At 36.9% G+C, this 18679-nt stretch overlaps 1 protein-coding gene across 1 annotated transcript; it reads left to right on the top strand.

Moving 5' to 3' along the window:
• The first annotated feature begins 12588 nt into the window (after positions 1 to 12588).
• On the top strand, positions 12589 to 13593 carry LOC114034088 (olfactory receptor 480-like). Its single transcript, XM_027849693.1, has one exon. It carries the CDS (start codon positions 12655 to 12657, stop codon positions 13591 to 13593), a length of 939 nt encoding a protein of 312 aa, XP_027705494.1. The 5' UTR covers positions 12589 to 12654.
• Positions 13594 to 18679: the final 5086 nt, after the last annotated feature.

The raw sequence follows: 18679 nt of genomic DNA on the forward strand, positions 1-18679 counted from the left end.
GCCTACCTGAAAGTCATGATGAAAAAAAGAGCCTAGACAATATCCTTAAGGAAATAATAAAACTACCCTGAAGTCTTAGAACCTGAAGGTAAAATAACTATAGAAAGAATCCACCGTTCCCCATCTGAAAGAGATCCCACATTGAAAATGTCAAGGAATATAATAGCTAAATTCCAAAATTACCAGATTAAAGAGAAATTACTGCAAGCAGCCAGAAAGAAACAATTTAAATATCATGGAACCACAGTCAGGATTACACAGGACCTTGCAGCCTCTACATTAAAAGATTGTAGGACATGGAACATGATATTCCGGTAAGGCAAAGGAGCTTGGAATGCAGCCAAGGATTAACTACCCAGCCAAAATGAGCACGATTTTTCAGGGAAGGAAATGGATATTCAATGAAATAGGGGAATTCCTAACATTCCTGATAAAAAAAACAGAGCTCAACAAAAAATTTGACTTTCAACTATAAGATTCAAGAGAGACATAAAAAGGTAAATGGGACAGAAAGATACAATATGTTGTTAATGAGGGCAAAATGTTTACATCCCTACAAGGCAAGATGACACTTGCAACTCTTGAGGACTGTGTTGTTATTATACCATGTTAAAGGAGTATACATAAAGGGAGTGGATATAAGTTGACTTTGATGTAATGACAAAAAAAAATTTAATCTAGTGGGTTAAAGGATGCAAGTAAGTGGATTAATCTGAGCTAAGAAAATGTACTGAGAAAGGAGGAGGCGGACAAGGGTAAATTACATTACAGGAAAAGACACAAAAACCTATTAGAGCAGAGGTAAATAAGGGAGGGGGATGAGCATTGTTTGAACCTTACTCTCATCAGATTTGACTCAAGAAGGGAATAACATAATCAGTTAGGTGTAGAAATCTAACTTGCACTATAGGTAGTAGGAGGGGAAAGGGGAAAGAAAAGGGAGGGGGAATAGAAGGGAGGGAAGAAGCAGTAAGGGTAAAGGGGAAGAAAAGGGAAAGGGATAATAGAAAGGAGGTGGGACGGAAGGAGGTGCTGGTCAAAAGCAAAACACTAGTGAGGGGGGGAAAGGAGAAGGAGAAAGAAAAGCATAAAGAGGGGGGAAAAAGGATGGAGAAAAGACACAGATAGTAATCATAACTGTAAATGTGCATGGGATGAACTCTTCCATAAAATGGAAGCATATAGCAGATTGGACTAAAAACCATAGTCCTACAATATGTTGTTTACAGGAAACACATTTGAAAAAGAGTGACACATACAGGGTAAAGGTAAAAGGCTGGAGCAAAATATATTATGCTCCAGCTGAAGTAAAAAAAGCAGGGGTAGCAATCCTGATCTCAGACAAAGCAAAAGCAAAAATAGATCTTATCAAAAGAGATAAGGAAGGAAACTACATCCTGCTAAAAGGTACCATAGACAATGAAGTAATATCATTACTAAACATATATGCACCAAATGGTATAGCATCCAAATTCTTAGAAGAGAAGTTCAGGGACTTACAGGAAGAAATAGACAGCAAAACTATACTAGTGGGGGACCTCAACCTCCCCCTCTCTGAACTAGATAAATCTAACCACAAAATAAACAAGAAAGAAGTTAAGGAAGTGAATAGAACATTAGAAAAGTTAGGTATGATAGACCTCTGGAGAAAACTGAATGGGGATAGAAAGGAATATATCTTTTTCTCAGAGGTACATGGCACATATACAAAAATTGACCATGTGCTATGGCATAAAAACCTCACAATCCAATGCAGAAAGCCAGAAATATTAAATGCATCCTTTTCAGATCACGATGCAATAAAAATTATATGTAATAAAGGGCCATGGAAAGATAGACTGAAAAATAATTGGAAACTAAATAATCTAATCCTAAAAAATGATTGGGTCAAACAACAAATCATAGAAACAATCAAGAATTACATTCAAGAGAATGACAATAATGAGACAACATACCAAAACTTATGGGATGCAGCAAAAGCAGTTCTTAGGGGAAGTTTTATATCTCTAAATGCTTACATAAATAAAATAGAAAAAGAGGAGATCAATGAATTGGGCATACAACTAGAAAAACTAGAAAAAGAACAGCTTAAAAATCCTCAATTAAACATGAAATTAGAAATATTGAACACCAAAGGAAAAATTAAGAAAATTGAAATTAAGGAAACTATTGAACTAATAAATAAAACTAAGAGCTGGTTTTATAAAAAAAACCAATAAAATAGATAAACCTTTGGTTAATCTAATTTAAAAAAAAGAAAGAAGAAAACCAAATTACTAGTATCAAGAATGTAAAGGGTGAAACTACCACCAAGGAAGAGGAAATTAAAACAACAATTAGGAATTATTTTGCCCAACTATATGCCAACAAATTTGACAATCTTAGTGAAATGGATATATATTTACAAAAATATAAATTGCCCAGATTAACAGAAGAGGAAGTAAAATATTTAAGTAACCCCATCTCAGAAAAAGAAATTGAACAAGTCATTGATGAACTCCCTAGGAAAAAATCTCCAGGGCCAGATGGATTTACATGTGAATTCTATCAAACATTTAAAGAATAATTAATTCCAATACTATATAAACTATTTGGTTAAATAGGTAAAGAAGGAATCTTACCAAATTCTTTTTATAATACAAATATGGTGCTGATACCTAAACCAGGAAGAGTCAAAACAGAGAAAGAAAATTATAGACCAATTTCTCTAATGAATATAAATGCAAAAATTTTAAACAAAATATTAGCAAATAGATTACAGCAACTTGTCATGTGAATAATACACTATGACCAGGTAGGATTTATACCAGGAATGCAGGGCTGGTTCAGTATAAGGAAAACTATCAGCATAATCTATCATATCAACACCAAAACTAACAGAAACCACATGATCATCTCAATAGATGCAGAAAAAGCTTTTGACAAAATACAACACCCATTCCTATTAAAAACACTAGAGAGCATAGGTATAAATGGAGTCTTTCTTAAAATAATAAATAGCATCTATCTAAAACCTTAAGCAAGCATAATATGTAATGGGGACAAGCTAGAAGCATTTCTAATAAGATTGGGGGTGAAACAAGGATGTCCATTATCACCAATGTTATTCAACATCGTACTGGAAATGTTAACTTTAGCAATAAGAGAAGAAAAGACATTGAAGGCATTAGAATAGGCAAAGAATAAACAAAGCTATCACTCTTTGCAGATGACATAATGTTATACTTAGAGAATCCCAAAGAATCAAGTAAAAAACTACTTGAAATAAACAACTTTAGGAAAGTTGCAGGCTATAAAATAAACCCACAGAAATCATCGGCATTTCTATATATTACCAACAAACCCCAACAGCAAGAGATAGAAAGAGAAATTCCATTTAAACTTACTGTAGACATTATAAAATATTTAGGAGTCTACCTCCCGAAACAAACCCAGGAACTCTATGAACACAATTACAAAACACTTTTCACGCAAATAAAATCAGATCTAAATAACTGGAAAAACATCCGTTGCTCGTGGGTAGGCCGAGCTAATATAATAAAAATGACAATTCTACCTAAGCTAATTTACTTATTCAGTGCCATACCAATCATACTACCAAAAAATTATTTTATAGAATTAGAAAAAACAATAACAAGATTCATTTGGAAGAACAAAAGTTCCAGAATATCAAGAGAACTAAAGAAAAGAAATGCAGGGGAAGGTGGCCTAGCCATTCCAGATCTTAAATTGTATTATAAAGCAGCAATCATCAAAACTGCTTGGTACTGGCTAAGAAATAGAGTGGTGGATCAGTGGAATAGGATAAGTATGCAAAACACAGTAGTCAATGACTATAGTAATCTATTATTTCATAAAACCAAAGACCCCAGCTTCTGGGATAAAAACCCACTCTTTGAAAAAAACTCCTGGGAAAACTGGAAAAGAGGATGGCAAAAACTAGGCATAGACCCAAATCTCACACCATCTACCAAAATAAAGTCAAAATGGGTACATGATTTAGATATAAAGGCTGATACTATAAGCAAACTGGGAAAGCAAGGAATAGTTTATCTGTCAGATCTATGGAGAACAGAAGAATTCATGACCAAACAGGAGATAGAGAACATTATGAAAAACAAAATAGATAATTTTGATTACATTAAATTGAAAAGTTTTTGCACAAACAAAGCCAATGCAACTAAGATTAGAAGGAAGGTAGAAAATTGGGAAAGAATTTTTATAACCAGTCTCTCTGATAAGGGCCTCATTTCCAAAATATGTAGAGAATTAAGTCAAATTTATAAGGATACAAGCCATTCCCCAATTGATAAGTGGTCAAAGGATATGAACAGACAGTTCTCAGATGAAGAAATTAAAGTCATCTATAGCCATATGAAAAAATGCTCTAAATCACTGTTGATTAGAGAAATGCAAATCAAAACAACTCTGAGGTACTGCATCACACCTATCAGAATGGTCAACAAGACAAAAGAGGAAAATGATAAATGTTGGAGAAGATGTGGGAAAATTGGAACACTAATGCATTGATGGTGGAGTTGTGAAATGATCCAACCATTTTGGAGAGCAATTTGGAGCTATGCTCAAAGGGCTATAAAAATGTGCACACCATTTGACGCAGCAATACCGCTTCTAGGTCTGTATCCCAAAGAGATCACACAAATGGGAAAAGGACCTACATGTACAAAAATATTCATAGCAGCTCTTTTTGTCATGGCAAAGACTTGGAAATTGAAAGGATGCCCATCAATTGGGGAATGGCTGAGCAAGTTGTGGTATGAATGTGATGGAATACTATTGTGTTATAAAAAATGATGAACAGACTGACTTCAGAAAAACCTGGAAAGACTTGTAGGGTCTGATGCTGAGTGAAGTGAGCAGAATCAAGAGAATGTTGTACATGATAAGAACCATGTTGTGTGATAACTAATATTGACAAACTTAACCCTTCCTGGCAATACAAGGATCTAAGACATCTCCAGAGGCCTTGTGATGGAAAATGCTATGCACACCCAAAGAAAGAACTATGGAAGTTGAATTGTTATTTTTTTTCTCTTTTGTTGAGTTTTGTTTCTTCTTTCTGATGGTTCCTCCTATTGGTTTGAATTTCTACTTACAAGATCACTAATGTGAAAATAGGTTTAATATGAATGTAAATGTATAGCATACATGAGATTGTGCACCGTCTTGGGGAGGGTGCTAGGGAGGAAGGAGGAGAAAAATTTTAAACTCAAAAGCATATTGAAGTGATTATTGATAAATCAAAATAAATTATTAAAAAAACAAAAAAACCAAAGTGTTCCAAACATTAGCCAACCATGCCACCCTTAAAGTAAGCAAATTCATAACTGTGAGAACAAAGCAATTGACTGAAAAAGGAAAAAATAATGAAACTGAATTGGTCTTTAGGTAGACAGAAGTCAAGATATTTATTTGGGTGAATCTAAAGTTGTTAGTTGTTGGGTGTTGATGACAATGGGATCTAGACCCCAAAAAGGAAAATAACCCTGGACTTTCCCACATGGCTAAATCTCTGGAGGTCACCTGAGGCTATAATCTCATCAACTGGCCTATCATTGTGGCTACTCCCAATCTCTGTTACCATTAACCTAGCCTGGCCCTCCATTGTCTTACTCCCTAGGGCCCACAGCCATTTCCCACCCTTAATCCTAGCTAGGCCCCATTGCCTCTTGGCTATGTGGTCCAGGTCCCAGGAGTTCTGTTCACCCCAGCTTACTGGCCACTACCATCCAGATCCTCCTCCAGTCACCTCAAACTACTTGGCCACTTCTACATCCCTCCCACAGTCTTTCTGTATATAAGGTCCATCATGTCTCCATTTAAAGTGCTCAGATTCTTATAATCTAGCCAATAGCTCAGTAATGTTCACGCTCCTTAAGATTCTGCCCAATGTGACATATGTTGTAATCAACCTTGTCTTTGACTGAAAAAAGACTTGGGTCAAATTCTTTTGGGCATGACTGGCATATTGTGATCTTGGGGTCCCAGCACCCTTGAACCTGTAGACCTCGTCTGTGTTACTCAAGTCAATCAATCAACAAGCCTTTATTAAGTGAATACTATGTGCCAGGCACTGAACTAGCCCCAAACCAGTATATGGACACAGGCCTATTGACATGCCCACTCTTTGTATAAGGTCCATGACAGCTGAAACACTAATTACCTAGAGAGGATGTTGGCCCTGGCTGATGATGAGGTTGGGATCTAGACCCCACAAAGGAAAAACCCTGGACTTTCCCACATGGCCAAATCTCTCAGCCCTCACCTTTCTGATGGGGACACTGACAATCTTTTCTAGCTGCTCCTCTTCTCCTACCACCAAATGAGACTTTCCCTTCAGTCCCCACCCTTGGCTCCATCATTTTAGAAGGCTCTTACTAAGCATGGGTGGAATGGAGCAGGGCATGTGCCCTCCTGAATAAGCTTGTCAAGTCCTTCACCAGACAGAAATTATTGTTCAACTTATGTGTGTCTAAGGATAAAACTAGATTCATGTTTTTACGCCACTTTGGGAAGTTATAGAATAAAAATCAATATGAGCTTTTTAATTTAACTCCGAGATCTTAAGCAAGAAGATCTTGCCATTTTTCCAACAGTCTATATTTTCTGTAATATTTTTGTGTAATTTGGCACTGCCCTTCTCCATTGCATCCTGTTCCAAGTAATGAAGCATATATGATCCAGAAATTGCTGTGATCAACCACACTTTTAGCTGATTCCATATTGCCATGCTAATTCAACAGAAACCTAAATAAACTAGAGAAAAGAAAGAAACTTTTGAGTTAATATAGGCTTTCCCAAACTGGGAGAGATCATTGAGGAAGTGACTAATCACTGATATCAATTGTGCTTCATGGAAGAGAAACAATGACTGGTGTTTCCAGACAGGATTCTCAGGCTACTCCCTGGACCAAAATAAATGGAGTTCTAGTTGCTGTTCAAATGCTGCCCCCTCCACCGCCAGACTTGCTCCAGTCTCTCTTGAAATGCTTGTGCATGATGGCCAAACTCACCCTCTCACGTGAGCACATCTTGCTTCTCACAAAATTCTCCTAGGGGAACAAGAAAGGTAAAAGAGAAGAGGGCCCAGTCTCTTTCAAACATAGTCCCTCTTTGGTCAGGGGCTCAAACCAAACTGAGGATCCTTTGGTAAGATGGCTGCTGCAAATGAAAAATATGTCTGAGTTCTATTTGGTCCTTTCTGATTCTGCAGTGATGATGGCAAGGGAACATGAAAGGGAGATGATGGTTACAAAATTTGTAGAGTTTTAGACTGTAATATATGTAGTGGGGTAAGGATAGAATCCCCCATATTGAAGAGGCTGCTTCCTGAATGGCATGCTGACATGTAGTGAAAATGCCTTGAAGAAATTTAGAGTAAGTAGAGATATTCTACACATAGTTCTGATATCCATGTGATAAAGAGGAGCCTTTTTGATTGGCCATGGAGTTAGAACTGGGGTACATTTTAAAAGGACATTAATCAGCTAGAAATAATTGAACTGGATAGGTTAGTAATTAAAGTGGAAATTTAATTGGAGTAAAAAAGTTTGAGAAAGCAACAAAATCAGATGATTAATTATGTAATTGAAAAGATTTTCAAAGTTCTTCTGTGATACTTTAAAAAAATATAGTTTGGGATTTCTGAGGTGTTCTTGAAATTTCTTAAGTATATCAACAACATAACTGCTAATTTCCATTGCAGAAAGTTAAATGATGATAGAAGCAAAATGAATCAGGTGATGTGATGAGAATCAATTTTCATCTAGTGAACATTGTCACAATGATAATTGCAACAAATTGATTCCATAATAATTTTTGAGAGATTCCATAGCAGATCATACTTACTAGATTGGTTATATTGCTATCCAATCTTGTTTTTCCATTTATAACAATCCTAGATAAATATAGACAAAAGAAAATAAAAGAAGGCCCCTGAGAATTTGGAGAACTTCTTAAACAACTCATCTCTGTGTTAGTAGTTTTCTCAATCCCAGTGGATTTCAAATGGCATTTTGATGATGTCAACTATGTTTGGTGTTATGGTACTCAAGGGTCTAAATCCCAAATGTTACAAAACAAAATATGTTTCCTTACTGTGCAAAGATAGTTCCTTGGAGTCTAAAGTTGTCATCTTCTTTTAATAGGTACCACTGCAGTTCTTGGTTCATCTGTAAAAATACTTAGCTCTGATTTTTGATTTGTAGCTCAGTTCAAGAGGGCCTATTTATTCTTCTTGATATGCCAAACTTTATATTGATTTTAGTTTTGCATAGGATTTTAATCTCCACCTGCCCCTATCTTAATGTGTAAGATTCATTCCTGATTTGGGTCATGTATCTGGTAGCTTGTAGGGCCACATAAAATCAAAGATTTGTAAGTGAGCTGTATGATTGTAATATTATTACAGCATGTAAGTAAGTAAATTGTGATCTACCGTAAGTCATATCATACAACCGGAAACATCACCACAAACAGTAAGTATTTAATAGAACATGGTTATATAAGAAACCCTTAGGTAAAGATCTCTGGGTATACATAGGTACATTTGTTTGCTGTATTACTTTTCCCCCACTTCTTAGATTGTGGGTTTAGCTGGAGGAATTTTACGATGTATTTGTTGGTTGATGTGGTAGAAAGAGAATTGGATTTGAAGTCAGTAGAGCTGGACTTGAACCTCACATTTGAGTGTTACTGGCTCTGCCTCTGATTGTGGACAAGTGACTGCACCTCTGTGATGCCCAGTTACTTCATCTTTAAAATGACAATAACAATATTTTCCCCTTCAACTTGTGGGAGAAAAGTAGTTTATGAAATTTAAGCTGTGTACTGAGTCATTAGAATTCATGTTATCCACTTATGATTATGTTACCAATGTAAAAGAGACTTAAGGTTTTCATATGAGAGTTGGTGCCTCCCATTGAATGAATATTTTTCTCTGCCCACTATGCACAGAGCCTTGTCCAAGGCACTGGGGATAGAAAAGGAAAAAATGCAAAACAGTCCTTAAACTCAGAGAGCTTACATTCTATTGGAGACAAAGGGATAACATATTTCAGCAAAGAAGTAAATACAAGATAATTTGAGGAGGAATAGTTTTAGATACCAGGCTTCTCATAAGTGGTGACGCTCTAGCTGAGCCATGAAGGAAACTTAAGATTCTAAGAAGCAGAGATGAGGTAGGGCATTTGGAGCATGGAGGATGGCCTGAGCAGAGGGACACAGATGAAGGTAGAATTCTGAGTCTGGGGAACAGAAAGCAGGCTAGCTGGGCTGGAACGTAGAGTATATGGCTGGAATGTAGAGTATATGGCTGGGAACAAAGTGAAATAAATTTAAAGAAGGAGACTGGAGTCAGGTTGTGCAGGACTCTAAATATCAAGCTGAAGAATTGTGATTTTGTTCTCTAGGCAATATGGGATGTGTTCATGGCTTGAGTGACATGGTTACTCACGTATTTTAGGAAGATCATTTTTGTACGTTATTAAAGGATAGTTTAGAGGAAGGAGAAAATGGACTTCTAATTTAGAGGCTTTTGCAATAATCCAAGTGAGAGGAAATGCAAACCTGAGTTAGGATGATGGCTATTTAAGAGGACATGAGAGGATATGAGATACATGTTGTAGATGAAGAAGTGACAAGACTTCGCAGCTGACTGGTTAGGAAATGGAAGATGGAGAGAAAAATAGAGATTGATTTCAGGATCACAGATGAAGTTTCTTGGAAGGATGATGAGACCTCCAATAGAAAAATAATTATTATAGTTAAGTGGTTTTAGGTTGAATGTTTGGGATAGATGATTTTTCTTTTGAACTTGTTGAGTTTCAAATGCTTTGGGGACATCTAGTTACTAATGTCCAAGTATCAGTGATTGGTGGATTCAGTTCAGGGCTGGATTTATTGACTTAAGATTCATTTGGATGGAGATGTGGCAGTGGAAGCTAATGGATTCCTTGAGAAGGCAAAGAAAAAGAAGAGAGGGTCTAGGACAGAGCCTGGGGGAACATTTATGATTAGGAGACAGTACAGGATTAATAATCTGCCAAAGGAGACTGAGAAGGAAAGGTCAGACAGGTAGGAGAATACTAGTACCAGGAAGATCAGTGTCCTGAAAATCATGAGGAAAAAGTATCCAGCAAGAGTAGATGGTCCGCTGTGTCACCTGCTTGCAAAAAGTGAAACAGTCAATCAGCAAATGTTTAATAAGCACTTACTATTTTTCAACCACTTTCCTAGTGCTAATGATACAAATGCAATGTTTAAAAAAATCCCTAACATCTATGGATCTAAAAGAATATTACAAAAACATGATGATTTAGAAGTTATTGGTAACTTTGCAGAGAATGTTTGTAGTGGAATGATGAGGTCAGAAACCAGATTAGAATGTTTTACCAAGTGAGTACAAGAAAAATAGGTGGACTCAAAAAAGTAGATTTTTTTCCCCCTGAGAGCTGACAAGGAAAGACATGATGTAGTACAATAACTTGAAAGAATGTCAGGGTCAAATGAAAGATTTTAAAGGTTTATGTCAGCATATCTATAGGAAGAAGGGAAAAAGCCTATAGATAAAACATTTAAAGCTTATAGGGTAGTTTTCAATGGGAGAAGCTCAAGGTTGAGATAGGATGGATGGGATCAAAGGAACAAATTGAAGAAATGGCCCTGGAGTAAAGAAGGACTCTCTCTCTTTCAGAGATTGCTGCAAAGACAATAGGGGGATGATATTGATGAATATTGAATTGTAGAAGAGGAAAGAAAAGGGATCCCACAGGGACAGTCTTTCTTTTGTCAGAGAAGTAGGTTCCAAAGTCCTCTCTTGAGAGGAAAGTGGGAAGCAGAAGGTGTTGAAAAATTGCCTCATCACTCTACACATTTTTATTTAGCTAAGGCATTCTTTCTTTTCTTGGGGTCAAAAGAAAGAGTGGAATCATAGAGCCATAAATGAGTGTTATAGACAGAGTCTTCTCTGAGACGAACAGTATCTCAATATTTTATGTTATTTTTTACTAGCTTGAGAAGAGAAGAAAAATGAGTTCAGAGTTGGGAGTGATGAGAATATTTCAGGAAAAGTAATATTTAAGACAATTCCTTGCATTTGGAATTTAACAAGTATTTACTAATGCAAACATTTCATGATAATTTGGTCTTTAAAGGAAATGCCACATACATATGTATATGTATATGTATATGTATATATATGCATATATACATACATACATGTATATGCAGATGTAAAACTGTACTTCCTTTTTCCTATTGAGCATTTTGAAAATGTTTTATTCTTGTTCCCTTCATCCACTCATTTCTGTCACTACCCAGTCAGCTACTTCTCTTGCCACTCACAGTGGAAGCCCTCCCTTGTAAGAGATCTGTATAGTCAAGGAAACTAAATCAACGAATTCAGCATGTCTGAGGATACAGGTCTCACTCTGCACCTCTAGTCCATCACATTTCTGCCAAGAAGTGGTGGATGATATTTGCTCATCACTCTTATGATGAAGTGATTTGTTGCTATTTTGTTGCAAGTTCTGAGATCTTTCAAGTGATTTCCCCTCTCATGATTATTGTGGTCATCATATACTTTGTTATTCTAGTTCTACTTAGTTCACTCTGCATTAGTTAATGAAAGTGTTTCCATATTACTCCAAAGCGGTGTTACTCCTCACTTCTTATGACACATAAATTGCCACTGTTTTTCTATACTAGAATTTGCTCAGCTATTCTGCAGTTGAAGGACCTGACAGGAAAACAGGAAATGGTGACAGCAGTTGAGCAAGTGTTTTCCATTGTTTTACCTAGAAACAACAGCATTTTGATGGAAAATTTTCACTAGTCCTTCAGGCTAGCAATGTCTAGCTTAATGATTCCTCTTTGCAGAAAAATACACAGGAGTGGGGAAGCAAAGCAGTGCAGTGGATAGAGAGGTGGCCCTGGATTCAGTAGGACCTGAGTTCAAATCCATCCTTAGACACTTGATGCTAACTGTGCGACTTGGGCAAGTCACAATCCCAAGTAGGTCATGAAAAAAATATATTGAGAAGACCCAGAGTTGAGATTCTTCTTCTCTTGTGATTATAGAACATAAGGTTTATATTGGCAACTAGAATTTTCCTCATAGTCAAGTAACCTGATGTGGATAACATCATCTGATGTGGAAAGTGGTCCTGTGAGATGTGAAGGAGCATAGAGCAGATTCTATTTCTTTGGAAGGGATTAACAATGTTAGTTAGTTGGCAGAATAGCATTCACACATTTGGATATAGTCTGCATATAGTTAAGAAAGGTACAATATGATCAAATATCATATGATTATGATGTGATTAAATAATCCTCTTCACTCTTACAGCCTTTTCACACATTCTCACAATGGCAAAGTTGGCCAATCACACAGTATTGTTGGTCCAGGAAAAAAAATTTGGAAGCAACAAAAATATATTCATCTCTCCTTTTCTTATGGATACATTGCCATGATGAACAGGAACAAAAAGTAGGAGAGCATGATAGTAGGATGGGCATGTAGGAGGTGACCAGTGAATGTTTCCTCAATACAGCAGTAGAACTATCCAAATCTTAGTCCTGAATTCTATTTTAATCTCCTTTTTTTCTGACTAACAGGCTTTCTTTCCAAGACAGATGTCTGGCAATAACTGCACTACTGTGACTGAATTCATTCTTTTGGGCTTAACAGATGATCCAACCCTTCGTGTCATCCTCTTTGTGATGTTTCTAGGTGTCTATGCTGTCACCTTAATTAGTAACCTTAGCATAATCACATTGATCAGAAATAGCTCTCAGCTTCACATTCCAATGTATCTTTTCCTCAGTCACTTGGCATTTGTGGATATTGGATATTCCTCATCTGTCACACCTGTTATGCTCAAAAACTTCCTTGTGGACAAAACTATAATCCCTCCTGAAGGCTGTGTGGTCCAACTGTTCTTTGTAGTCAGCTTTGGGAGCGCTGAGTGCTTCCTGCTGGCTGTGATGGCCTATGATCGGTATTTGGCCATCTCTAACCCTCTACACTACTCCACCAAAATGTCTGCTAGGGTCTGCACACTGTTCCTCATCACATCCTACCTGGGTGGTTGTGTAAATGCTTGGATATTTACTTGTTGCTTATTGAATCTGTCCTTCTGTGGACCCAATAAGATCAATCACTTTTTCTGTGATTATTCACCACTTTTGAAGCTTTCCTACTCCCAAGATGATGTTGCTGAAATTCTTCCTTCTGCCTCTGCTGGGTCAATAATTATGATCACAATGTTAATTATCATAATCTCTTATGTATACATCCTCTCCTGTGTCCTGAAGATAAGGTCCACTGAAGGGAGATCCAAAGCTTTCTCAACTTGCACCTCCCACCTCACAGCAGTCACTTTGTTCTATGGGACCCTTACATTCATTTACGTGATGCCTAAGTCCAGTTACTCAACAGATGAAAATAAAGTAGTGTCTGTTTTCTACATGGTAATGATTCCCATGTTGAACCCCCTGATTTACAGTCTAAGGAACAATGAAGTAAAAGGGGCCTTGCAAAAACTGTTGCCTAGGAAATATCCTTTTTCATGAATTCAACTCAATACAACGCGTATTTATCAAGTACATACTTTGTGTCAGGCACTGTGATATGTTTCAGTGAAACAAAGAAAAAATGAAACATTCCCTTCCTTTAAGATTCCTTTATTATTTTACTGATATAATGGTTAGGATTAAGGGATACCAACAACTGTGTTTTAGAAAAGATGCATTTTCTTTTTGATGGGTTACATTTGTGAATTTAAATGTTAATTGCAAAGGTCTAAAAATACATGCAATGTTCCACAAACATGGATCTCCTCCTTCTGGAAAGGTGTATGGAGAAGTGCCTTATTCCTCTTCTTTGGGTCCATGATTATTTTTTTAGAATCTTGCAACACTCATCTTCTATTGATTGATTGGGGCGGTTCCTTCCATTTACATTGTTATGTTCGTTGTGTGTGTGTTATGTTCTTTCCTCTACTATCATGACTCTGTAACAGAACAAGTTAATCATTGCTATGTTCCTATATTAATCATAGCTGTTATATCTCACAGAATAATCATATTCTATTGTGTTCCCGTGCCACAATTTGTTTTGCCAGTGCTCAGTCACTGGTCCTCTGCCGTGATAAATGAAAAGTCTGAGAGACATAGTTTCTGGGTATTTAATAATCAATCGATTTATTATGCCTAGTAAAAAATTAATAAGATGAGGTCAATGATACTCTTGGAAACCAAAGGTGCCCCTTGGAGAACATCAAATGCTTAAAAATCCTTTCGAAAAGGGGATGGACCTGAGGGCGGACATCAACTCTGATTGGTTAACATTCAATGAGAGGTTGGCCATATTAATGAGGAGGTGGGCAATAGTCTTCAGCTCCTGCTGAGAATGTGACCTGATCATGAAACTCAGTCTCCTCTAGCAATCTGGACAAAAGTATTCCTCTCTACCCAGAACACCCTGGCTAGTTTTCCCCTTCATAAGTTGGCTCACCCTAAGTTCTAATGAAAAGTTTCAAAGACAACGGCTTATTTTCCAAGGGCAAGTTCTCACCTAAACGGGATTCTGTTTGTAAGGTCTTCTAGTTGGTTGGGATTCCACTCAAGATCAAAAAGTATGTATCCCAAGAATTTGGGCAATCTTATCTATCAGCAATGTCCTACAGAGACTTGCTGAATAATCCACAGGCATTGTTTTCTGAGTGAGGAAACAGAAAGCAAAAACCATAATCTTAAGTAACACTTGGTTATTAACTTAAGAGAAAAATAATTATTCTCTTCCTTGCTTTTTCTCCAGTTCTTTGCTACCACAAAAGTGGTCTAGAAATATTTTGGTGTATGCAGGGAATTTCCTTTTATCAAGGACTACCTTTGTGGCATAATACACCTGTAAAAATGTATTCCCTTTTCTACATAATAACTCTTTGTGAGGGATAAAGAGGGAGAGAGACTAGAAGAAATGTATATCATGTAAAAACAAAAGATTTCAATAAAGAATCATTTGAAAAATAAAAATCTTCACAAACTGGCTACTTCCTACCTTTTCAACCTTACACTTCACTCACATTCACACAGTGTACAGTCTAGCCACATTGAATTATTTGCCTTTCCACACACTTGACACTCTATTTTCTGCACAAACATTTACACTGCCTGTCTCACAGGCCTGAAATGCTTTACTCCTCCCACTTTGTTGCTTATTTTGCTGTGCTTTCCTTAACACAATTCAAATTCCACATTCTGTGAGAAGCCTTTTCTGTACAGTGGCTAGGGTGCCAGCCCTGGAATAAGCAGGATCTGAGTTCAAATCCTGTCTCAGACACTTATTACCTAGGTTATCCTGGGCAAGTCACACAACCCTAATTGCCTCAAAAAAAAAAAAGATAGAAAGAAAGAAAGAAAGAAAGAAAGAAAGAAAGAAAGAAAGAAAGAAAGAAAGAAAGAAAGAAAGAAAGAAAGAAAAAAAAGAAAAAGAAAAAAAGAAACCTTTTCTGGCCTGTCAAGCTAATAGTACCTTCCTCTCTAAGATGATTTTCCATTTACTCCACCTATAATTTATATATAGCTGTTTATTTACATGGTATCTCTCCCAATAGAATCTGAGGTCCTGGAAGGCAAGTACTTTTGTTTTCCAATTTATAGCATAGAGACTGGCATAGAGTTAGCCCAGAAAATCCTTATTGACTGACCACCACCTTGGTTACCATTTCCAGATGTTTCTATGTTTTTAAGATTTTCCTAAAATGAGGAGAGTAGGTCTGAACATGGTATTCCATATCTGGTCTTGTCAAGGCAGAATCCAGTTGAGTTATCAGCTTCCTAATTTTTGTTCCTCTGCTTCTATTAGTCCTTCTGGCTGACATCATCCACCATTCAAAAATCAGCACCTTCCCATTGCTTTGTAATTTGTTTTTTTTCCCCCCCAAGCACTAGTTTAGCATTTAACTTTGATTATAATTCTGCTTTCCCATTCTGTGCTATTGTTCTACCTTTCCCCAAAATGACATCATTTATGAAATAATCACTATACAGTGTAATCTGATCATGATCACTTCATAGAATAATTTGAAATCTGAAAGTGCTAGTCTTACTTTCTTTTTTTACCTCATAATTTCCATTTTTATTGTGAGGATCACATAGGCTCTTGGGGTATTTATCCAACTCACACACAACACACACACAGATACACTAATGAGTTGGGACCATGGAGTGGGGCTCACTATATTTGCCCTCAATGCTGTAGGAGTAATCTCAATGTATTATAGTGTTGTTGTACCCCTCTTTCCATTCTGGCATTCTCTCCCCATTATCAATCTCCATTCCCAATTAATATCTACCCAATATCAACACTTGAAATAGTTTTTTGTTACCAAATATAATTTAACAAATTATCATCAATTAGCTTTATTAATGGATATTTCTTGAAAAGATATAGCACAACAAGTTGGTATAAACTCATCCCTGTGGATCATTAGCATACTCTCCCCTATACTACCTTAGACCCTGAGAGAGTGAGCTCATACTTAAAGCAGTTCCTACACAGCATTGGCTCCACCAAGTTCACTTTCAAATGCAGCATAGGCAATGAATAGTCTCTCCCTTCCTTGCAGGGGCATGGCATCTTGACTGTAATATCAATACCTTGTTTTTTATATTTGTAAGCACTGTTCAAAGCAGATCTTTAAGTCTTCCCAAATGACTAGGTAATATCACATTGTTATTGTGTCCATTTTGCAGATGAAGAAACTGAGGCAGAAAGAAGTTAAGAAACTTGCCCGAGGGTATATAGCTAAGATATGTCTGAGACTAGATTTGAACTCAGGTCTTCCTGACCTCAGACCCAGTTCTCAATCCACTATACTGCCCAACCACCCAGATTGTAAATGTACAGCTGTAACATTTACCACAGGACTAATTGGAGGGCACATACTTCTAAATATTTGTAAATGGGCAGGAAAGACTCATTGCTGATCCAGTGCTAGACCCCAGAACCAAGGACCCTTTGTCAGGACACCCAACAAATCCAAAGCACAGAGGAGCAATAGTAAGGACTTTGATTTCGATTAGTGTTCTGAAGGCTTGGAGTTTTAAAAATACTAACTTTTGAGAAATGAAGAATGGCAGATACTAAGAAGCTACATGCATTTGTTTTACAATTTCATATACAAAATTCCTTTGTGATTTTTTGTTCATAAAAATAGTAATAACTGATAATGATTTTATAGTTTATAATTAATTTTTTTCTTAAAAGAAGGAGAAGTATAAAAAATATTTACCCCTACTGAAGCCTTCCCAGTGATGGGAAAATTACTACGTCTGAAGGAAAATCATTCATGTTTTGGAGAGATCTGATTATTAGGATGTTTTTCCTCAGGTCAAGGTAAAATCTGTTTCTGAAATTTCTACTTATTCTCCTGATTCTGTTTTCTGGAGCCACTTGAAAGCTCTTCAACTACTTGAAGAAAGCAATCATTTCCCTTCTACATAATATCTTTTCCAGGGTACACATCCCCAATTACTCATACCCATCATCTTAGGAAATGATTTTCATTCTTCTCACCAGCCTGACCAGTCTCTCTGGACATACTTCAGCATGTCAATATCATCCCTAATGCGTGGTGTCCAAGAGCTGAGCATAGCACCCCAATGTGTCTTGGTCAGAGCAGACAATCAACATGACAATCCCTCGCTCTTTCCTGGCTCCATGCCTACTGCATGGAATCCAGCTCCAATTCCTCATTCTAGCACAGAGGGATTCCTGGGTGCTCAAAGGATGAGCCACTGCAACACATGCTTTCCAAAGCTCTCCTGCATTGTAAAGTCTTCAAATATGGTGCCAGCAAGAGATCATATTTGTATTTTGAGAACCTGCCTATCTAAGTACAAAGAAGTTCATCACTAATAGACTGGCCTCTTGGGCTGAAAACTCGGGCTGTCACAACTTATGAAAAAAAAATTTGATGCAGCATGTCTGAGAAGGCTTGTATGTAGGTGAAATGATTCGCCTGTGCTGCAGCAGGAGAGAAAGGATTAGGATTCCTATTCTATCCCTTTGGCCCTCACCTTTCTAATGGGGACACTGACAGTCTTTTCCAGTTACCCCTCTCCTTCTACCACCGAATGAGACTTTCTCTTCAGTATCCACCCTTGGCTCCATCATTTTAGAAGGCTCTTACTAAGCATGGGCGGAATGGGGAAGGCCATGTGCCCTACTGTGTAAGCTTGTCAAATCCTTCACCATACAAAAATTATTGTTGGGCTTGTGTTTTTCTAAGGATAAAGCTAGATTTGAGTTTTTATCCCACTTTGGAAAGTTATAGAATAAAAATCAACATGAGCTTTTTAATTTAGCTCAGAGTTCCCAGGCAGTAAGATCCTGCCATTTCCTAAGTCTATATTTCCTTTAATATTTTTTGTATAACTTGCCACTGCCTTTCTCCATTGCATCCTATCCCAAATAATGAAGTATATATGATCCAGAAATTGCTGTGATCAACCATACTTTTAGCTGGTTCCATATTGCAATGCTAATTAAACAAAAATAGAAATAAATTTGATAAAAGAAATAAACTTTTGAGTTAACATAGGCTTTCCCAAACTGGGAGAGACGATTGAAGAAGTGGCAAATCACTGATAT

Source organism: Vombatus ursinus, unplaced genomic scaffold, assembly GCF_900497805.2.
Source record: "Vombatus ursinus unplaced genomic scaffold, bare-nosed wombat genome assembly UNPS02007883.1, whole genome shotgun sequence".
Classification (NCBI taxonomy): domain Eukaryota; kingdom Metazoa; phylum Chordata; class Mammalia; order Diprotodontia; family Vombatidae; genus Vombatus; species Vombatus ursinus.